Source organism: Hyaena hyaena, unplaced genomic scaffold (assembly GCF_003009895.1).
Source record: "Hyaena hyaena isolate Hyena2069 unplaced genomic scaffold, ASM300989v1 scaffold_149, whole genome shotgun sequence".
Lineage (NCBI taxonomy): Eukaryota > Metazoa > Chordata > Mammalia > Carnivora > Hyaenidae > Hyaena > Hyaena hyaena.
In genome coordinates this window covers 480,168-503,231 of record NW_024080781.1, presented here as the reverse complement: position 1 = coordinate 503,231, position 23,064 = coordinate 480,168, and the positions used below count along the sequence as shown (strand labels likewise).

Here is a 23,064-nt window from a genome sequence, read left to right as displayed (position 1 = left end):
AATGGTCCCTGCCCTCTGGAGGCTAACCCAGCCAAGTGAAGGGATTCTATATAAACTCACAAGTTTAATAAATATAAAAAAGAAGCTAAAAGTGAAAAAGCATGTGTGTGGGTGAGAGTGGGGACTGGGAATGGCTGACCTTGCCTTTGAAAGGCAGGGATGACTTCAGGAAGGAAGGAAGATCTGACCTAGGTCTTAAGGATGGCAGCCATTTGCAGGGTCGAAGTGGTCATTCTGGCAGAGCCAACAACATATGCCCAGGCTTGGAGGATGCTGTGTATGGGAAAGACAGCCATTCACAGTGGCTGCACCCTGGAGGAGGGGGAGGGTGCTGCTCAGAGGTCAGCTGGGACCCATCAGTGCAGGGCCTGCTAAGCAGTTTGCAAAGCTCACATCATGGGCATCAAGCAGGCAAGAGTAGAATCCTCAAATGCACCCGGTTGGCAATGGCTCTCCCTGCTCACATTGCCTTCCCAGTTTCCCCAGCCCTAGCTTCCTGGCCATGCTGTAGTATAGCTGCAGGATGGAGCATGAGGGTGCTGCCTGCTTAATCACCCTATAGCACAGAGCAGACAGCTTAGTCCCATATTTTGACATTTGAGGGTAAAGCAGAAATACTTCCAATGCAAAGACATAAATATTCAAGAAGAGACCTTTTACATCATTTGGTCACTTAACTCAGTAGTATACGTTTACCTCCTAACCCTTCTTATCATCACAAGGGAAAAAATGTACTCTCTCAAAGAGACGAGAGGAATTGGGCTTTTCAGCGCCAGAACTCACTGTGCAGCGATTTTGATGAATTTCTTCACGAGCTGCACTCGCTTGCCCAGCTGGCCGCAGAGCAGGATCTCCGTGGCCACCCACAGCTGGACTTCATTGCATCTCTGCAGCAGAAGGCTGAGGTTCACCGTGTGCTCCCCACTTCCTTGTCGGCTGAACGTGAAGTAGATCAGCTCTTGCTGAAAGATAGATTGTACCCGCATTTATTTTTAGCACAAAGACAAGTTGATACAAAAGTTAGTTCATTTTTCAGAGCTACTTCAGGTAGTGGCTCTCAGAGCTTCAAGTGTTCTGAGAACTTAACAAATAACAATATATTAGATTTGAAACAATGTAGTTTTAGAGATGCCTTATTAAATAAGGTTCACCTGGGGTCCGCTTATAAACGTTATTTTTAGGATGTGCAGATGATGCTTTTTTACATGAAAATCTAACAAGTTCTCCAGTTGAAATCATAGGCTGAATCAATCCAAACTTTCTGAACTTGTTATAGGGACAAAAACAGGTGAAAATGATTGTCACTAGTATTTAAGATGCATATTAGACTCTCACAGGTAGAGTCTTCTGACAAGTTCTATCAGATTTCAGTGTGAATCAGGGTCATCTGGAGGTCTGTTAAAGCAGGTCATCGGGCCCCATCCTCTACTTTTTCTGATGCAGTATGTCTGCGGTAGGGGCCAAACCCTGCAGTTATAACAAGTTCCCAGGTGGGAATCTGGGGACTCACTCTTTGAGAACCACGGACGTAAGATACAGAAAATCATAAACAGAAAGAGAATGATAAGATTAGAGCAAGGTCCAAAACTTACAAAATTGAGTAAAACCAGTACCTATACAGACTGATTATGTGCAGAGCAACAGAGATATTTATTTTTAAATGAAGGGGTGCATCTGCTCTGTGGGCGTATTTTGCAGAAATAACTCCAGTTCTCCCACTGAGTAAGCAATACAAGCAGGGACATGTCCTACTGTATTAACATTTCCAAAGGCACAAATCACTTAGCTTGAATGAGTTCACTACTTGCTCAGATTTACATTATAGGGGTGCCTGGGTGGCTCAATCAGTTAAGTGCCTGACTCTTGATTTTGGCTCAGGTCACTGTCTCAGTTTGTGGGTTCGAGCCCTGCATCAGTCTCTGTGCTGAGGGTGTGGAGCCTGCTTGAGATTGATTCTCTGTCTCCCTCCCTCCCTCCCTCTACCCCTCCCCTGACATGTGCACGTGCACACTCTCTCTCTCCTTCTCTCTCAAAATAAAATTTAGATTACAATAATATTAAAATTAAAAAAAATTTTTAGTGTTTTATTTATTTCTGAGAGAGAGACAGCATGAGCAGGGAAAGGTCAGAGAGAGAGGGAGACACAGAATCCGAAACAGGTTCCAGGCTCCGAGCTAGCTGTCAGCACAGAGCCGACGCAGGGCTCGAACCCACGAACTGTGAGATCATGACCTGAGCCGAAGTCGGATGCTCAACCAACTGAGCTACCCAGGGGCCCCTAATATTGGAATTTTTTTAATGAGAAAATATAAAGACATTTAAAAGACATTCCAAAATGAAAGTGAAGTTCAAGTGCCCAAGTTGTGCATCAATTTCCTCAGAAGGAAAGGCTGTTTTGTAAGTCTGTTTTGTAATGAAACATTTCTACATGGCAAAGCAAATGCAACATATGGTTGCAGAGGGTTGCCTCATTTTTCATCTCCTGATTCCTGGGAGCCTTTCTACCGGCTACGTTTATTCCTTAATTGTCAGTACATTTTGCCCCTATTATTTTATAAATGTTGAAGCTGTCTTTTAAGGGAGCGTTACTGAACATAAAAATTTGCAATATATCTAAATTTTCAAGAAAGTACTTTAAGTCTTGTAGTATAGGCTAAATTTATAGAATGTTCTTGAGTAAAAGAATGGCTGTATGTGTATGTAGGTACGTACATAAATATGATTCTTGTATGACTACAGTAAACTTTACGGAAAAAATAAAAGGATCAAAATCAAAGTCATCAAACGTAAAATGGCTTTTCAACCCCCTTAAAGCTTCATAAATATGCAAGTACCTGTATATTCATACATATAAAAACACATTTATACTACAGTATACATATGGTTATATAAGGAACAAATAAAGCATGGTCATGTATTCTGATTTTCCTGGGTTTGCGTCAGTCTTTCAATATATTTCAAGTCCCCAAATATCTTTGAGCTGTGGTATCCTATGCATAACTGTGTCATCAGATGATGGATCTTCTTAAAGCCTCGTCACATACAAATATTCTTCAAAAAAGAATTCACAGTTGAAATAGCACTACTATTTATTTTATCTTTTCACTCCTTACTCACCTCATGGATTGAATTAAAGAGATTCCAATCAAAATTCATTAATTCCAGAGCAAGATCCCAAGTGTTCATTCCCAAAATCCTCATCGACCTTTGCTGGGATTCCTCATTTTCTGCAAATGGGTTCTAAACCAACAGACAGAAGCAAAACGATCCTCAGTAATTCCCAAATGTTCGGCACTGAAGTGGCTGGCCACAGAAAGGCACTAGAAGGCCCGATTGGGAAAGTCATTTTGTCTGAGTGCATTCAATATTTTCCCTAGTCTGTTCATCTTTGGTAAGATGCAACCAAATTGGGAAACAGCCTTGGAAACAGTGGAATGTGATCAATGATACTTCACTGAGTTAGCCTGCCCCTCCCCCTTGAAACACACACACACACACACACACACACACACACACACACACACACATGCATGCACACATGCTCGCATCCACAAATCTGATTATAAAACACTGCCCCAGCAGACAGCATAATGAAAGCGAAAGCCCTGAAATCACTTTGGCTTCTGGTAAGAATTAATGTGCCAGCAGGTTAGTATAAAAACAAACAAAAGAAATGTCATGGTGCACTTCAATAAAGACAGACATGGCTCTTACAGGAAATATGTTTAACAAGCCTCATCCAAGACACACGTTTACAAATTTTATTAAAATGCCTGTGGAAAGCGATAAAAATTTAAACAAGGAATAAAAAATAAAAGTTACTTCATTTATATCCCATGGTAGATGATTATTTTAAGGATCTGTGGCTTTCCCTACACAAATAGGTATGTGTCTGGTAATACTATTTCCTTACAATCTGGCATGAAATTATTAAATGCCACCACAACTTTAAATCTTTGGTGACCGTTAAATTTATTAAAAATTATTTGGCATCTTTTCAAAATATCTGATATTTTCTAATTAAAATATAAATTCTCCAGGAGCATCTTGGCTGGCTCAGTCATGTGATTTCATCAGGATCCCGAGTTTGAGCCCCACATTGGGCTTAGAGTTCACTTAAAACAACAACAATAACAAATTCTATTTGAGGGTTTGGATTTGAATAGATGATGTTAAAACTGTTAATGACTTGGAAAAAAAAAAGAATGGGACTTTGCAAAAATTAAGTACATGACAGGATGAAGGAAATATTTCAGATTCTAAATATTAATTCCTATTTAAAAACTGCAAAATTATTTGCATTTTACAATGTTTATGTTTATGAAAAGGCTTCTGAATTTGAGAAAAAAAACAAATGACAAAAGACCTTCAGACCATTTTTCCACCGATGTGATTCTCTTCGGAGCTTGTCAAGGTACAAATTGTCCCCGTAAGCCAGAGTGGGACACAAGGTGGCCCTGGGTGAGGGTGCACTGAGAGAATGCATGCAAATACTTAGGTGCTGAGAGGGGGAGAGCCCACATTTCTCAGGGCCTGATGAGTCTGGAGCCAGCCAGATGCCATGCCACACGGCAGGCACTCAGAGGGAGCGCCAAGAGCTGGGAAACCACACGAATCTCTGCACACTAATTTGGAGATTTGGCTTTTTATTCCTCCTCTTTTCTCCCTAAATGCACCCCTCGCCCTGGCACTGGCCTCTGGTTGTCCAAGGCCGTCCACAGCCCTCTCCAAGAAACACTTTCTATTTCTCTAATCCTATTTATTTAGGGCTCTAACTCCTGCTCTCCAAGAGGATTGACTCATCAATATGTCAGTATAGTGGGTGTTAGAGGTTCCACATGTTATCCTGCCCTTACAATATTCCATTTCAACTGAACTCTTCTGAGGATAAAATATTGAAAGCTGGGATTCTCAACAGGGAAATTTTAGGTGGTGTGCAGAGGTGGTGGTGGGAAACATTCGAGGGCAAGATGGCACCTGACTCATCTCGGAACATACTTCAGAGCACCCACTTATTCCACTAAGACATTGCTCAGGCCTGCCTTCTACTCTTCAGAAGCTGGCCCTGGCCTGTGGCTCCCGAGAGCGCTGGGTGTGTGTAGCAGGGAACCGCAGCGAGGTCTATGGGGAGCACCAGGAAGGAGGGCATGGGAGACAGAGTGGGTCTCCTCCATCCCCAGAGGCTCCACAGCACTGCAGGGGAGATGGCCCTCCTTCATAGGGAAGATGGAAGTCAAGCCAATCTCATTATTTACTCAAGAAGGAATTACATCATGTACAGACAGAGGACATGTGACCGGCTGAAGGACACTTGGAAGTGGAAAGACCCAAGTAAGACAAGTTTTCCTCTCTTTTGCTCCCTCACCACATACAAAGGAAAGGAATGTGTAATAGTTTCAAAGCCAATAATAACTGAAGCCCTAGCACTTTCCTTTCCTTGGCTGTAGCAAGCAAGAGTAAGTTACTCAGCCTTTCTGAACTTCGCAGGGTTACTGGCAATGTTAAATGAGGTACTGTATGTAAATTACTTGGCACCTGTCTGGTAATAAGTGCAAAAACTGACTATGATTAATAGTATAGTAGGTTGATACTTGTAAGTAATTTTACATAAAGTATTTCTATTATAAGCAGTTTTGGTTAACCAGTGTGGTATATACAGTCCTCAATTATACATACAACAGGAAGTCAGCTAAAAAGAACCATCCTAGTGATGGCTCCATGAAACAGACCCCTTGTTTCCAGGGCCCAGAGAGAAGCAGAGCTTGATTTTGGAAGGGTTTAGGATTCCTCAAGTTGTACTTGTCTTTGATTTGCAAAAGCAGTGTTATTTGACAAGCGTATTATTGGTTAGAGGAGTAGGTAGTTCAGTGTATTTTTCTAACATGTATTATAAAACATACAAAAAATTCAATTTTAGTGTGCCATTTGTGTTTCAAGTAAAAGGCTCAAAGTCCTTACCAAAGTGTCAGCCAGGTCTTTCCGGTAGACATATATCCGGCCAGATGCTTCAAAGGATTTAGAGATGGCCAAGTCATTTGGCTGAAGTTCATGTTTTTCTTTATTAAAATAAAGAGAGAGAGAGAGATCAGAAACACAAGAACAGCAGTAGTCATACACAGTATATCTAAAAAGTGAAAACCGCCAAAGAAAAACATTAAAAAGCAAATAGAATATAGATTTAATTCAGTTCTGCATACTCTGCAATGACACCAATGGGACTATGGAAACCACTGCTCATTATCCATAAAGTAAAAGCCTCTTGTGATTCCTTCTTATATTTTTTAGTCATTCTTCAGAACACAGACCACTTTAGGGAAGAAAGTAAAATTCACTCAGAATCCCATCACTGCAAGATAACCATATGAAGCCAATGTTGGTAACATTTGGGTCTATTTTTGTTCTGATCTTTATGTAAATATGTATAACCAATACCCATACATACATATAATTATAATTATTTATACATATGCATTCAAAATTGGTATGGATACATACATACATATTTACAATTATTCCATATCTAGTTCTATATTCTGATTTTATTATAAGCACTTATAATAACCACGTGTCAAAATTATTTAGGTATGTCATTTTTAAAAATTTTTTATGTCTTTATTTTATTTTGAGAGACAAAGACAGAGAGCGAGCAGGGGAGGGGCAGAAAGAGAGGGAGACACAGAATCTGAAGCAGGCTCCAGGCTCTGAGCCCCTATATATATATATATATAATATATAATTTGGTATATATATCAAAGTATATACTACTGAAGTCAACATCCTTATGCACAACTTTCTGGCTGCTTATAGATGATTTTTTAAAGACAGATTCCCAGTAATGGAATTACTAGATCAAATATTTTTTAAATTTGTTGAGACGGGGGTGCTTAGGTGGCTCAGTCAGTTAAGCGTCCAACTTTAGTTCAGATCATGATCTCAGAATTGTTGAGTTTGAGCCCCACATTGGGCTCTGCACTGACAGTGCAGAGCCTGCTTGGGATTCTGTCTCCCTCTCTCTCTGCCCCTCCTTACATCAAAAAATAAATAAATAAATAAAGTTTCTAATACAAACTGCCCAATGGCTTTTGAATTCGTACATTGACCAACACTGATTATTACTTGTGGTAAGTTTGCTATTCAGCTAAAACCAAAAATAGATTCTCAGTTTATTTTATATTTCTTGACTACTGGTAAAGCAGAGTATTCTTCATGTTTCCCTTATTACAAATTGTTCCTGTCCTTCAGCCATGTTTCTACCGTCACTGGAGCTCTCTTCTAACACAAAAGCCTTCTTCATAGAAAAAAGTCCTCCTCCTAACTACAAATTACAGAAGGGAATTCACTAAACTAACCTTCTAAATCAGCCTTTTCGTTACCAGCATGGTGGGGGAATGCAATATTCCACATACGTTTTTCTAGATAACTTAATCAGTTCAAAGGCCAAATTTTGTTTTGAACATTTCTGCTTAATACAGAGTACACAAATGATAATCCAATATATTCTTTATGGCCCAGCATTATAAAGATCAATAGCACTTTCATGTCAGGCTGCTGATGTGCGTGGTAAATGGTTCCACTCGGCTGGCTTCTGGAGTTCTTCCGTCTCCCTCTTTCTCTGGCTATAATTTCTTACAAGCCTGTGTGTTCCTATGTCCACCTTAAATCTGAATTTATTAAAGTCTATCTGCACTTGCAATGGAGTAAAATGCCATGGCTTTCTGACAGTAACTTTTCCATTTTCTAAGAAATATGTTTTTACTTATTTTCAGGTTTGTCACTATACTATAAAAGATTAAGTGTCATAGAATTTTAAGCTCTGAATAACTAGGTGGGCAGATTTCTGTTACTACATACATATACCTTACTCTGGGTGTAAAACGGCCCTGAAAGCTAGGAGGATATAACAGTACTAGTCCTTTTGGAAAAATCCACAAAACCTATGATGTTGTAACATTTTAAAACTTTCTTGAAAAAAAGAAAATAAAAGTAGATCTTGCTGTCATTTCATTCTGAAGTAGCATCTAAAACACTATTTACTGAAAATTAGCGAACTAGAGCAAGGAATACATTAAACTTTTTTTCATGCTCTTTTTTCATAAAGTATTATTGTTTGGAGGATATTAAGCTACAGGCAGAAAGGTTCTTAACAGACAAAAGTACTAACTAATGGAAAATGATGGCTCATTTCCACATCTGTGGGATAATTCAAGAGATAAGCTGATAGTTCTAGGGAAGATTAGCAATGAGTCTATACACATTAGAACGACATTGGCCTCCCTGATGAATCTAACTTAATAGAGTGTAAAAACGGTATTTCATGGACATCAAATAGATATGGAGTATTAAAAGAGCTACTCATTACTTTCCAGATTCACGTGTGGCCCTGGACTGACTCTGAGTTACCCCCAAGGGAGATGGTTCTCAGTTATGCTACCAAGTCCATTCAGGGTCCTTCCTCCTGCAGAATGGGGACCCAGTGACTACCTTCTGTAATGGTACTATCATGAGAGAAGTTTTGTATTGTTTGGAATCATTTAATATTTTTGGTCACTTAAAATGAGATTTGATATGCATTTATCACATCTATCTGGAATGCCTGAAATATTCTATTAAAAATTCGACCACTCTCTGAGTAACATTCATGTAGTCCAGATGTTTCTCCCACTTTTGCCCTTTTTCTCTAAATAATGTTTTGATGATGGGATGCACAAGTAGCGCCCTTGAGAGACAGGCAGAAGGCTATATGGTTCGCATATGTAATCCACTAGCTTGTAGGACCATTTTACTTGCTTCTGAGTAACAAAGCGATAGAAGATTCTGTCACAGAAATGCTATAACACCAGGTTAAATTCCAAGAGTCTTCTCCTTCCGCTAGGATGATAACAAAGGGTAAACAGGAATGCCAGTTATCTGTCCTCCTTCTCCCTCCAGCCCTATCCCTGGTAGATTAGTTCACATCTTACTTCCATTTTTCAATGACTGATGCTAAGTCACTTTCTTTTTATTTTTCTCAGGGTTAATGAGATATTAAATAAAGACTGGAAGCCAAATAGGGAGCCAGCAACATCGAGATCTGGCTGGCCCCTGTGAAAACGGAGGGGTCTGTTCAGGTCACAGAGATCGATAGTGTGAGCTTGTAATCTGTGTGATCTTATTCAAAACAGACAATAAACCATTCTCTGAGGATAAATAAGGCCCAACAGAAGGAAAAGCTATAACCAGACCTCACTCCCCACATCCACCTGAAGGAACACTGCCTGGGAGCTTCCAGCTTATTGCAGTTTTTATTTCCTTCAGTAGGGAGTCTTTTTAAGTATTAAACTGTCAGCCAGCAATATGACTAGCCCGTCTTTCTTTTTCCTTCCTAAAGTAATTTCATCCTTTAGCAATTTCCCAAGTTAATTTCAATATGAAAATAGAAGGCTTATCTAGAGTATAAAATATGAAAAGCTCTGTATTTCAAAACACTGGCATGCCTCTTTATTCAGTTCTTGGGGAGGAAATTCAGTATCCAACAGTACCCAACTGTTGTCATGGAAACACCTCTGGTAGGCGGCTTCTTATTGTTACTGTGGTCATCCAGCTGCGGACCCAGAAGGGGCAAGCTGCACGTTCACTCTATAAAAATGTCGAGTCTGCTTTCAGAGGAGATCCAGGGGAAGATTAATATTCTAGGACATAAAATAGTTTACCCCCGGAGAATGTGACAGCCACCAGAGCCAGATCCTCTTCCGCATGCTGTATCTTTTCTGCCACAACTTTCAGGATCTCGTGTGCTGTACTGGAAACTTTTGCCTTCACACTGATGTAGGAGTGCTCCGTTATATACACATGGCAAAAAACTGCACACAACAAAAGAAGTGTTAGTAAACAGATAAGCGGACTCATGAGGTACAGACTTTTTCAAGTGAAGGCAGCTACCTTACTACTCTCCTTAGTAGGAAACACAGAACTGGATTTACATATTTATGTCTGCACCTGGGTGCCTGAAGGCACACATTTATAAATGTGTGCTTGAATACACATGAGATACAGATGTCATAAAGAGCTGGTAAATGGACTTAGGCTTCCCAAACTGTAATGAGAGCCCCATGCGATACAAGTGTGTGCTCATGGTGGACATGGCCTGACCACAGCAGAGTAGAATGTGTGGTACATGAACTGTAATTTTGAGTCCCTTCTTTCAGCATTACTGAGATTTCCCAGAGTAATAATATTAAGATAACTAACTAATAAATTTTTATGTTATGCTGCATTTGTGGACAGTCACAGTGGCTCAATCGGGAACACTGCATTTTGCTTTTGGATTTCACACAAGCTTATTCAAAAAATCTGCCAGTTTGTCATGATTTTTGTGCTCAGGTTTCTTGATCAGTTCATCATGACGCCCCTGACCACGATGGTGGTGAGTGTGGTTTCCAAATAGAAACCCTTCCCAAAAGGGTTTGTAGCCCTTTAAACTTCCTTTTATTGTCTGCAGTGCAAATAATTATTACTAGGGCATCATCACTATCAAGGTGAATCAGGGTCCTGGAAAAAATTTTCTTTGTGATTTGATAACAGACGCTGCTTAAAAACAGTGGAGATAACTGATACATTATTTGCTTCTTATCTCGGCTCTGAATGTATAAAACACTAGCTTCTTTTAAAAAGATAATACACTTAGATATTCTTCTCTACCATATTGCAAATTATTTCTACCATATTGCATATTATTTCTCATTTTATGTAAAAAAAATTAAAGAGGGAGTGCAGTTCCTAGAGAAATCTTATATGCAATTTAAATGGCTCTACAAAAATAAACCCAAGACTGTTTCTACAGAAATGCAAATGAAGCAAAAACAAAACAAAAACAAAAACAACTATGAGCTTACTTGTACAAACCTCAAAATACTTATGCCACCAGAAGGCAGTGGCAATATTTTGGTTCAGGTTCGGTCAGGTAGGTCACTAAAACGATAGCATCTAACAAATAGCTGTTTTACATGTTGTCAACAGATTTGTGAGAGACACAAAAGCTTTCTTGCTCTCACGGAAAAATAAAACTTTTGAGCCAGACAAGACCACTAAATATGAGGAAAGTTTACAGCTTGCTTATTAATAAATGATGAACAAAAAGAGGCTGGGGCTCTCGAAATACTCATGCTCTTTGAAACTCAGTTTGGGGAACTATACGATTAAATTTTATGACAGGTAAGCATGGAGGATCAGCCACTAAGGAACTAGGAGGTAAGCTCTTTTTTGTCACGCTCTCACTTGTTATAGGCCATACTTCTTAAACGCCCATTACCAGCAGCATTAGACACAAACACTACGTAGCAGAAGCAGCATCCACGTGATGTTTTGTTGTGTGGGTGCTGGAGAAGCTGAGCAGATATTAAATGTGCACACTTAGAATTTCAGCACATACTGTGAACATACTGTGAAGCGGGCTAAAAGACAGTCTCCCGGTCACTACAGCATGAATGTTTCAGTTGTATTTCCCCAGGCTCTGCACTTGACTCAACCTTTGTGCAAACAGGAGGAAACCATTTCCTGTTCTGTTAGGAGAGTAACACAGAAAAGTGCGTGAGCACCTTCCAAGGCCTGCAAAGGTGTCTCCCGTGGTAATGAGCGAGCAGCCGCCTTCAGCATGGGTCACCAGCCCTCTCGCTGACCCTCTCACTGAGCAGCACTGGTCCAGGGCGCACGGGGTGTGCAGCCCTGGCCAGCGCAGCCCAGCCACCCAGGGTTCGGCGTACTTCCTTCCCTTCGCTATGCTCGCCAAGAATTTCTTCTCTAAATCCCAGGGAATGACTCGGCCAAAGCCCCGCATGGTGGCTTTAGTAGACTTTCCAGTCAGCCATAGGCACTGGGCTGACAGATTGTGGGAGAAAGTAGGGGCGCCTGGGTGGCTCAGTTGGTTGAGCGTCCAACTTCGGCTCAGGTCATGATCTCACGGTTTGTGGGTTCGAGCCCCGTGTCGGGCTCTGTACTGACAGCTCAGAGCCTGGAGCCTGTTTCAGATTCTGTATCTCCTCTCTCTGATCCTCCCCTGCTCACGCTGTCTCTCTCTCTCTCTCTCAGAAATAAATAAAACATTAAAAAAAAAAAAGATTATGGGAGAAAGCAGCCAAGAGGAAAAGGAAAATTGCAGGAATTTTGATGGGAAGCTCTTTGCAGGCTCCTTTTCTTGCTCCTCAAATTGAAAATGTCCTTGGTCCCTGTATGATCTCTTGCTGTGTGATCAAGACAACTCCAACACTCAAAGCGAGAAAATAAAAACCATCCTGTGGGGTCCTAAGGTGCCTGCCACAGGGTGTGACAGCAGAAAAGTTTAAGGGCAGGCCGATGTGTTACTGCTGGAGAGTGAGGGTTACTGACCGCTGCTCCCCTCACCCCAAACCCCCATAAAATCATACTCACTTTCCTCTGTTTCAGTCACAGTTCCTCTGTGCTGGAGCCAGTTCTCCTTAAGACTGAATTGGTGGAAAAGGGCTTTATTCTATGAGAAGCGAGAAAGAGAACAATGAATGAATGCGTTCCTGCCCTTTGGAAAAACCACAGCTGCTTACAGCATGTTCCAAAAGAGCTGGCCAATTTTTCTTTTTCTTTCTTTTCTTTTCTTTTTTTCCTTTTCTTTCCCTCCCTCCCTCCCTCTCCCTCCCTCCCTCTCTCTCCCTCTCTCTTTCTTTCTAATATGAAACCCACCCATCCAATCTTAGAGGAATAAATAGGGAGTTGCCTCTATTAATACATGTGGAGGTGGAGATTCTGAGCAACAAGACAGACCTTGGCCAAAGCCAGAAGCAGGTAAAAAGCCCCTATAATTACTCCAGCAACATGCTGGAGACTAGTGGCATGATTTTGAAACTTTGGCTACAGCAAACATCCACGCATTATTCTCTAGAGAGAGAGAGATCCCAACATCAACCATGAGTGTGGATGAAGGAGTTCTGGATAAAGCAGTGAATAAAGATGCATACCTCTGCTGTGGCACAATGACTTGCTTAAGGGAAATAAGTACATTATTCACTATGATTCTCCACCTGATAGATCTGCTTCTACAAAACCTGTGCCCGACATCTCATTTTGCATTTCCCCTTCAAGGTGAATAGGAAACACATTCCTTCTCGCTGCCATTTCTTTTTATCTTGCATTGAAAAGTGCAACCCTTTTGCTAACTTGACTTCCTCCTGCTTGCAGTCAAGATTCTTGCCTGCATTTTTTTTCTTTTTTTCCCATCAATGTTTCAAATTCAAATTTATAGGATTCTGGGAACACTGGGGAAACTCCGAGACTCCCAAAATACTCAGAGTGACAAGTGGAGGGTCTAAGGGTACAACTGGATCTGTACCCGCACAGGGAAACTGAAGTGAAGCGGGAAAGTGCATGCAGGCTCCAGCCCCAGGCTTCCCCGCCTGCCCCTGTTCTGCTGGAGGGGCAGCGTTCGTTTTAATTATGAAGAAATGCCAAGTGAGGCAAGGCAAGGTCTCCAAGCTTGATGGCCCCGTTTCAGATAGAGAAAGGTCTGCCTCACCTTCCTTTGTGGTGAATATTCATCTACAGTGCTGAAAGGAAAAAGGACAGGAAGTCAGTCTTTGTTCCAAACCCAGTATAAAACAGTGACTGTCACAGAAGACTACTTTTCAGGCACTGAGCAGAGGTGTTTTGCTTTCCAAAAAGATAAAACCCAGTATTCATGAGGTCACTATGTATAACACCCTTGACATTGGGCTCTGGATTTCAAGTGAACCAGGAAGAAGATGCCATCTGCTCCATAGGTCTATTTCACTTTCTACCCACAGAAAGTGAGTGTTGAGGGAAGAAGTGGATCTTTTCAATCCACAGAAACTCTTAAGTTTTCTCATAGACTGATAGATTTTAAGTGAAATGACTGTTCTTCAGATAGTGAAGTCAGCAAAAGAGCATCTTTTCCAGAATGTTTCTCTGTGTGGTGGACATCCTGAAGGTCCCCAGCTCAACTCTTCTTCCAGATTTGAGAGATTTTTCATCATCTTCTACCATAGAGGCAAGAGTCATAACTTACATCATTTTTTTATTTTAATCTATTATTTCTCATTTTATGTAAGGTTTTTGTATGGGATGTAGCAAGTTCCATTAATCTATCTAATGCATTTGAAAGTATTAAACCATGAATTAAAGTTTCTCAAGGGTAATAAGGCCCATCTTACAGCAAAGAACAACTTCCACGTGGGGGATTATTCTGATGTAAGGGTTCTCTCTCTTTTTCTTTTGTTTCATATATTTGTTCACAATTTCATAACCCTCTTAGGTGATGGGGGCTTCTTGTGGTGTAGACTGTGACAATGGAAGACCACCCAAATTTATAACGTGTGTTTCTAACACTGTCCTAAACTGTATCTCATTTCTGATTTTTTTTGTTTGTTTGTTTTATTTATTTCTAGGAGAGAGAGAGACAGACAGCGTGAGCAGGGGAGGGTCAGAGAGAGAGGGAGTCAAAGACTGAAAGAGGCTCCAGGCTCTGAACTGGCAGTCAGCACAGAGCCCGACGTGGGGCTCGAACCCACGAACTGCGAGATCATGACCTAAGCAAAAGTCGGACGCTTAACCTACTAAGCCACCCAGGTACCCCGTCATTTCTGAATTTCTAAGTGTGTGATTTTCATGATTGAGTGCAAAAGCTTACATGTGATTTGTTTGTGCTCTAAAATTAATTTATATAGACATTTAATTTGTAATAGGATCTCTCTTTACTAAAATTAGGTGAGGCTTTAAACCTCAAATTAGTCATCTGAAAGGCCTGAATTAACATTTTCTCTGAGAAGTGCCTTTGTGACTGCTGAAATCTTAATAGAAGTCTCTCACAACTTGACACACATGTATTTCATGTTTACTAAGTAGAAACTACACTGTAAATCAGAGAACAGTTTTCCCCTTCAGATTAACTTTGCAGCTATATCTGAAAACTGAATAATGGCTTGATGCTTTCATTTACTAAAATTAATAAGCAGAGTAAGTGGTAAGTCAGGTATTGACAATTTGAAAGACTAATGATAGATATCTCAGGGATATTTACACATGCCAAAAGTCATTCAGTAAATGTCTTTTTTTTTTTTAAATCTTTCTAAATTGATTAAGAAACCTCAGGGAACCCATAAAATGGAGCTTTAAAAAATGCTTCATGACTTGCTGGAACCTATCTATAAAACTTTTTTTTTCCCTATTCCATTAGACATAGCTGTGAGCCCCCAAAACATCAAGTTAAATGTTTATACTTTTAAAATTAAGTAACAACTTATAAAATAATTGCTTTTATAAGCAATATAGTTGTTATGGCACTATTGGTTTCTACCATATCAAACAGGATTAAACAAATAGTCAACAACCTTGATTTTGTGTTCATTTTGATATAAAAACTAAATACACACTTTACTACAGAAAAGCTAAGGAATCAAGAAGGAATCCTGATTCAGAATGTTCAAGATGAACTTTCCTAAGACATCCAGGGGTGCCTGGGTGGCTCAATTGGTTAAGGATCTGACTTCGGCTCAGGTCATGATCTCATGGTTTGAGGGTTCGAGCCCTGCACCGGGCTCTGTGCTGACAGCTCAGAGTGTAGAGCCTGCTTCGGATTCTGTGTCTCCCTCTCTCTCTGTCCCTCCCCTGCTCGTTTTCTGTCTCTCTCTCAAAAATAAAGGTTAAAAAAAATTCATAAGACATCCAAATTCAATCACACTTGCTGCTTTTTTTTATTAACTGCAATACAGAAAATTAAATACTCACTGACGACGGTGCATTCCAAGTATCTTTTGAAATTCTTTCAATTCTTTTTCAAGTACTGGATATTCATACACATCATCCAGTACATTCCTGTATATGGTCTGGGGGGAGGAAAGAAAAGTGGCAGCTGAAATTCCTATTCTGTAAGGATTAACCCTGAGACCATGGTTACCCTGCTGAGGGGACAGGTGGAAAGCAGGGTGATGTAGGGGGTTAAACCAGATGCCAGTGAGATCCTACATGGGGCTTTACCTCCCAGCCTCTCACTCAACTGTGTGGCTCTTTCACAGCTTTCAGGGGCTTAAGTAGTCAATGCTAGAAACTTACAGGTCTCTGGAAGGCTACTCAAGAGTTCATGCCTATTCTATATTTAAAAAAATAATATTCACATCATCACTTGGGAGGGACTTCTATTACCTAGTTGTTTTGAAAAGAACATTAGTTTAGGAAAAGGGTTGGTTAAACTAATTTTTAACTGGATGTCTAAATGACATCTGAATTTTGAAATCAAAGTGATTTCCTTCATGAAAGGCAAAATCAGTTTGAACACTTGTCTGAAATAGACCTGCTCCCTGCTAGAATTCCATTCTGCTCCTTCTCTGGGTTAGCCTGTAGACCTAATATGGTTTTGGTGGCCAAAGGAATCCAACAGTCTACATATTGTCTCCAGAGATCATCTGTGTGGAAAAGATATTGAAGCCTACGACCAATTCGAAAAATACGTATGTTTATCTAATTCCAAAGGTAAATCTAGGTTAGTAACCACTTTGCAAATTATTAGCGCATAAAATTATCAAAATACATCACAGTCTGAAAAACTTTCATAATGCATGTATTGTCAATACAGCTTTAAATGATAAATAATTTTTTATCCAAATGTTGTATATGTGGGACTGGTTAGTTCAGACTTAGAGTAAATCTCAACAGATTAATAGAGTCAAGTTTTCAAGTATGTTTTATTTTACCTACCTTAATTATTTCATCTACAATCAAAATTCTTATGAATTATAGAAAATAACTTTAAATTAGTGAATGTAAAACTTGCCTTTCCAGTTTTTCATAAAGAAGTCTTCACAATTAAAAAAATTTCTATGTACAAAATATCAGGCCTCAAAAATCAAAACATTAATATTTTAAGTCACAGCTTGAACATTACATAAAAGTTGAATATGACTATAATCTACAAATGAGATTTTTTGAAATGCATAACTGAAAATAAAATCAGTCATTTGGCATCAAAGAATATCTGGAAGTTACCATTTTACCTTTAAGAACATTTTTGAATGTTCGTCTTCATGTAACCAGTCTTTGTAGAGAGCAATCCACTGGGACACAAGATGTAAGACCTTACGTTTCCGACAGGGCACATCTGAGTTTTCTTCTTTCCCTTGATACTTCTTAGCGGAATAGGTGCAAACGGTTAAGAAAGAACATTGTATTGTTGGAAGTAAAAATATGAAGAGAACTATTTATTCTTGTTTTCTTAAAATATGAAAGCATTTTGCAAAGAATCTGCAAGTATCTAAGGACGCTGGAAGTAAAGCTTATGTGTAGGAAGAGCAAAAGGTATGCACTGGAAAGAGGAAAAATAAGAAAACCCAGGAAATGATTTCCATGTGCTTGGTGGCAGGTCATGAAGGTTAATTAGATGATTTGCATTGACAGCTGCTGATATAGTCCATAGGGCAGCACGGGTCAATGCTACCCTGAAGAGACTCTAAGAGGCCAACAAATTTCAAGGGCGGCTCCAAGAGACCTGGCGTCACTACATAGGTAGACACTTTCCATAAAAGTTGGAGAAGAACTAGGCCAGGTATCCTTTGATCTTTAGAAACTTCCAATTTATAAAACCAGTTATTTCTCAAGTAGTCCCAAATGAGCACACAGTAATGGTGCATAATTTGTGATAGGATTTAAATGCCCACCCCCAGAAATTTGCTTGGAAAAAAAGGACTGGATAAATGTGCAGGCATAATTAAAAAGGAATGCTGATTTTCATTTTCACTGGAATAAAAAGAAGTAAAATAGGAATAAACTAAATGCTTCAAACCACTGTGGATAGTTAACTAAATGATCACATATGCATTAATAGGCTATTTACAGCCATACAACTGATGGTCTAGCAGTGCACTTACTGACAGTGGATATTCACAATGTATTGTTGGGGTGCTTAGGTGCTCAGTCGGTTAAGCATCCAATTCAGTTTCGGCTCAGGTCGTGATCTCACATGACCTCACAGTTTGTGAGTTCAAGCCCTGAATCAGGCTCTGCACTGACAAGTGTAGAGCCTGCTTAGGATTCTCTCTCTCTCTCTCTCTGTCTCTCTGCCCCTCCCCCTCTTGCTCTGTGTCTCTCTCAAACTAAATTAAAAAAAAATAAAAACAAAAAACACACAATGTATTGTTGACTAGGAAATCAAGTAAGAAAATATACTGGGATAATCCACTTCTACTAACTATGCTTCTTTATATGAAAAACTTCAGGGGTGCCTGGGTAGTTCAGTTGGTTAAGTGTCAGACTTCAGCTCAGGTCATAATCTCACAGTTTGTAAGTTCGAGACCCATGTTGGACTCTGTGCTGACAGTTCAGAGCCTGGAGCCTGTTTCAGATTCTGTCTCCCTCTCTCTCTGCCCCTCCCCCACTCACACTTTCTGTGTCTCTCTCTCAAAAATAAACATTAAAAAAAAAATAAAAGAAAAAAAAGGAAAATTTCATTACCTGTTATAATATATATTGAAAGTTAACAGTGGTTTCTTAAGGTAATGAGATATCAGAGTACCTTAATTAATTTTTATTATACTCATAAACATTTTCTAATTTGTATACAGTGACCGTGTGTTAACTATGATGTTAAAACTGTATAAAAAGAACAACCTCAAAAGCAACATGTTGAAGCTGCAGGAATGAGACATAAGCTTGGCATTTTCCAAACCAATCTAGTGGTTTTGTTCTCCAGGTGATCATTTCTGACTATCTTAAACACAATGGAAGTCAAGTATGAAGAGGAAATGCTATGATTCCAAGGACAAACAGGCTTTGGGGTTGCTGGACAGGAATCTATACTCATTAATGCTGATACATAATTGCAAAATAGAAATATCTATTTCAGCCTTTGTAAATATTTTAAAACATATTTCAGTCATTGTCTCCCCAATCTGCAAAAACACATCAAGACCATTTGATTTTTTAAAAATTTCTATCTATGAAATATACTCAGGCAAACACACAAAGAACCTGTTAAAGCATCTATTTTTTCCCAATTTTTCTCTTAAAAGGCAAAATATAAAGATATATATCCTACATTATTTTCACTTGTACAGAGGTCATGTTTTTCTTTTCCTGTGACTATCATGGCCTGACTAATATAAAGAAAATCTAGAAAATTAGGAAGTACTAACAGATTCTTTCTTTTAGGTCAGCATGTGTAGTCAAGACATGAGCTTTTTAGTACCACTGCATATATGCTCTACAATTATGGACTTGGAGAACCAAGCAAGTTCAGGGACTGAAACTTCAGCTACTCTTCTCTATTCACAGTTACTACCACTTATTTGCTTAATCTTGTTCTTTCTGCAAGATATATCTCTATCTCTATGTATATACATAGAGATAAGATAGATTTTTTTAATGTTGACTTTTCACAGAGAACAAGCAGGGGAGGAGCTGAGAGAGAGGGGACAGAGGACCTGAAGCAGGCTCTACATGGACAGCAGAGAGCCCGATATAGGACTCAAACTCACAAACCATGAGATCGTGACCTAAGCTCAAGTCAGACCCTTACCCAACTGAGCCACCCACATGCCCATAAGATGTATTTTTTCCCCCAAGCTGTGTTTTTAAAAATGTTTACTTGATTAAATTTAACATTTGGACTCTTCTGTTTTCTATATCAGGGTATATAACTCTTACACATTTTTCCCATGCTAGATTATATTGATTTATAAATGTAGCTGAAGGAGGGGAATAGTGGGAAGGCACTGCATAAGATTTACCTTCAGTGTAATGTATTGAACGTTAGCCAGACTAAGCCTGTGAGCTCACATAAAGCTCTTGATGATGATAAAAGCTGAAAAGTATAAAATTCTATCAATGTAAAAGTACCCATCTAAGATATCCAAACACAGCTTTAGTGGCTCTAATCTATAAATAATGGTCAAAAAACAATGGGGGACAAACAAGAAAACATAATTCAGACCACTCTTGGAAGGTGATGGTAGTAGGATATATAAGATATCTTCACTAAAGTATACATAAAAATCTCTCAAATTATATATGGATGCCATATTTTTGTTTGTAATTCATATTATTTCACAAAAAGCAAAGTCTGCAGGTATATTGAAAAAGTCATGTAGGAAGACTCCTGACTTAAAATGTTATGGATTTCATAAGTTTTGATAATTAGTAACAAGGCTGCTAAGAATCTGAACTAAATTTTCATATATAATATCTTAGAGATCTCTGGGTAGCTCAGGTGGCTAAGCGTCCAACTCTTGATTTGGGCTCAGGTCATGATCTCATGGTCATGAGATCGTTCCCTGAATTGGGCTCCTTGCTGACCATGGAGCCTACTTAAGATTCTCTCTCCCTCTCCTTCTGCCCCTCCCTGGCACATGGTCTCTCTCTTTCTAGCTCAAAAAATGCCTTAGTCAAAGACTCAAAACATGCTTATGTCTAAGTAAAATTTTAAAGATTCTTCAGGGAAATTCTATGATGCATTAAATTACTCAATAATAATCACAAATAATATTGACAGCATGTTTAAAACACAATGATTTGAAGGCATTTATTTGCTATAAAATAAGCTATGTAGTTTAACAGATGCTAATACTTCTGGGAAAATATTAGCATTAAAATGTAGAAGAAATTAGCTCATAGATATTTTCCTAAAACACTTTTAATACTCTTTTTAATGATTGTTTATTTTTGAAAGAGGGCAAGCAGGGGAGTGACAGAGAGAGGAGGACAGAGAATCTGAAGCTGGCTCTGCGCTAACAGTCGTGAGCCTGATGTGGGGCTCCACCCAACTCATGAACTGTGAGATCATGCCCCGAGCTGAAGTCTGATGCTCAACTGACTGAGCCACCCAGGTGCCCTTAAAATACTTCTAAAGTGTAATTCTGCAATTACTGCAGAATTTCTTAGTAATACCCACTTGGGAGCTGTGGAAAAAATCTGGTTTTGAATTTTTCCAAATTCAAAGCTGCTAATTTTTCAAGATCAGTTTTATGAACTAGTTCTAAAAAGTTTCACAAAATCTGTAGCTTTGCATGCCCTTATGATAACAAAGTGCTTAAAACTAGTCACCATCTCTAGTTTATATTTAAGAGAGATTTTATTTCAATTATGCTCTTTATGGAGTTTTAAAGTATTCTTTTAAGTAGAAAAAGGCTGTAAAGTAGGGGAGAAATAGAACAATTATTTAACAGGAAAAGAAGAGTACCAAGACCATTACCATTGAAGGCTCAATAAAACCCAGATATAGAAAAGAAAAGAAAAGAAAAGAAAAGAAAAGAAAAGAAAAGAAAAGAAAAGAAAAGAAAAAATCTGTCTTTCCAAAACATTCACATGGGCTCAGGCGGAATCTTCAGTTCAGTTTAGTAAAGATCTGACAGTTATCAGGCTTCATAAATGCTTCTGAAGCACCTTCCTTGAACATTGTGAGTCAAGAGGCCTGTATGGAGACTCTGAGTAAATTTACTTGGCTTGGCTTTTTGGCCTTTCCTCTGTTGCATCCCTTCTAGTCAATGTATCAAATCATAAAGCTTCCTTAACTGGTCACTGACCTTCTAATCCCATCCATCATTCTAACAGCACACGTCTTCACAAAGCTCTGAGAGACGGCAGTTGATTCCAGGGTGTAGTTTAGACCTCCCACATGGGGGATGGCTGGTCTGACCCCGGACACTTGTGGAGAAACACAGTATCATGTGTGTATGTTTTCTTGCACAAGTCCTCTGGCACTAACTGCTTGATTGTCCTACAAGTCACTTATTGCCAATCCACTCAACCTCTTGACTCTGGGGTGTACCCAATATGCTAAACTTACCTCCAGATCCCTAAAGTCTTGAGATCTATGTTTGAAGAAAACAGTTCAATCTACCCACGATCTAGAAGGTGAAAACAGCAGCTCCGCCTTCTAGTTCCCGCTGTCTGTTCTGTCTCATTTCATCTTTTGCCTTGGATATCATTACATTAATATTTAACATACCCACACGCTACAGAGAGGCTGAGTAAATTAAGAAAGGCAGTTAATTCCTAATGCGAGACATCTGTCTGAAAGGAAGCCGAAGCAGCATCCTGAAGTTAATGAAGGATATTGCCTCAAAAGCGCCTGGCACAAGTCATCAGTTGTCATGAAGACAGTGTACGTGAGAAGGAAGTCATCAAGGAGGGTCTCTGCAAAGAAAGAAAAACAAACCCAAGGTAAGCAAACCAGTGATAAGAGGGGCAACTGCTTATCCAGCCTCTAAAACAGTGTGTGGCAGAAATATGATAAACGGTGGTGGGCGTGGGAGGGGTTAGGATAGGAGAATTTTAGCCACAAAATACATTATTTATTCAAGTTAAGACTTTTAAAACTCCTTACACAGAATATCTCAAGCAATGAGATTATTCTGTGTTGAAAGCCTCTCTAAACATACTTTGGTCATTTTTTTTTTACTTCCTAAAAAATCATTTACTTTCATGGGTAAAGACATTACAGAAAACCAATACATAATAATGTTTTTTGAAAAATAAATTTTATAATATTTCTGAGGTATATACTCTAATCCTACAGGAAATGAAGCCTGCATGTTCTAATAAATCAAGGCTTTCTAAAGACATTTACCTAAGTCTGGGGCAAGAACAATGGATAATAAAACTTAGAGGACAAAGATCAGGTTCCAAGGCCATCTACCTTTCTCTTTCAAAAAACATCTGTAAGAAGTTGGAAAAGTGGCAGGTGATGTTGTTACTGATATGGAGAGAGAGAGAGTGAGTCTCGTTAAAAATGGGGAGCAGGTATAATGTATCCCAATATGCTCCTTCCCAATCCCCTTCCTACCTCCTCAACCAACAAAAATAACTTTGATTTTTATTGCCTCTTGTTCTTGAATGTTCTTAGAAAAGTGCAGCTCATATGTCATATGGAATGGCTAAACAGGCAAACTCTGACCACCCACTCTCACTTCCAAGTTGATAGAAAAAATTACATGTAGAATGCAAAGTAGGGATCTGGCCATAATAGTCGTTATCCACCCTTGTTAAATTTCATTTTACTATATGATTTCATTTTCATGTCCTTTACATTCTGGCCACCAAATTTCTAGATATTTGAAACAG

The 23,064-nt window shown here is 39.2% G+C and overlaps 1 protein-coding gene across 2 annotated transcripts in view; it reads right to left on the bottom strand.

The window, feature by feature from the left end:
• RAPGEF5 (Rap guanine nucleotide exchange factor 5) overlaps positions 1–23,064 on the bottom strand; it is a 223,580-nt gene that overhangs the window by 25,190 nt on the left and 175,326 nt on the right. For both annotated transcript variants that reach the window (XM_039238850.1, XM_039238851.1), the window contains 9 exons: positions 22,059–22,137; positions 17,007–17,151; positions 15,745–15,842; positions 13,517–13,547; positions 12,403–12,481; positions 9,690–9,839; positions 5,959–6,056; positions 3,118–3,240; positions 784–962 (listed from right to left, as the gene is read on the bottom strand). In XM_039238850.1, coding sequence (XP_039094781.1) covers positions 784–962; positions 3,118–3,240; positions 5,959–6,056; positions 9,690–9,839; positions 12,403–12,481; positions 13,517–13,547; positions 15,745–15,842; positions 17,007–17,151; positions 22,059–22,137 — 982 coding nt within the window. The remainder of the gene's footprint in view (positions 1–783; positions 963–3,117; positions 3,241–5,958; positions 6,057–9,689; positions 9,840–12,402; positions 12,482–13,516; positions 13,548–15,744; positions 15,843–17,006; positions 17,152–22,058; positions 22,138–23,064) is intronic.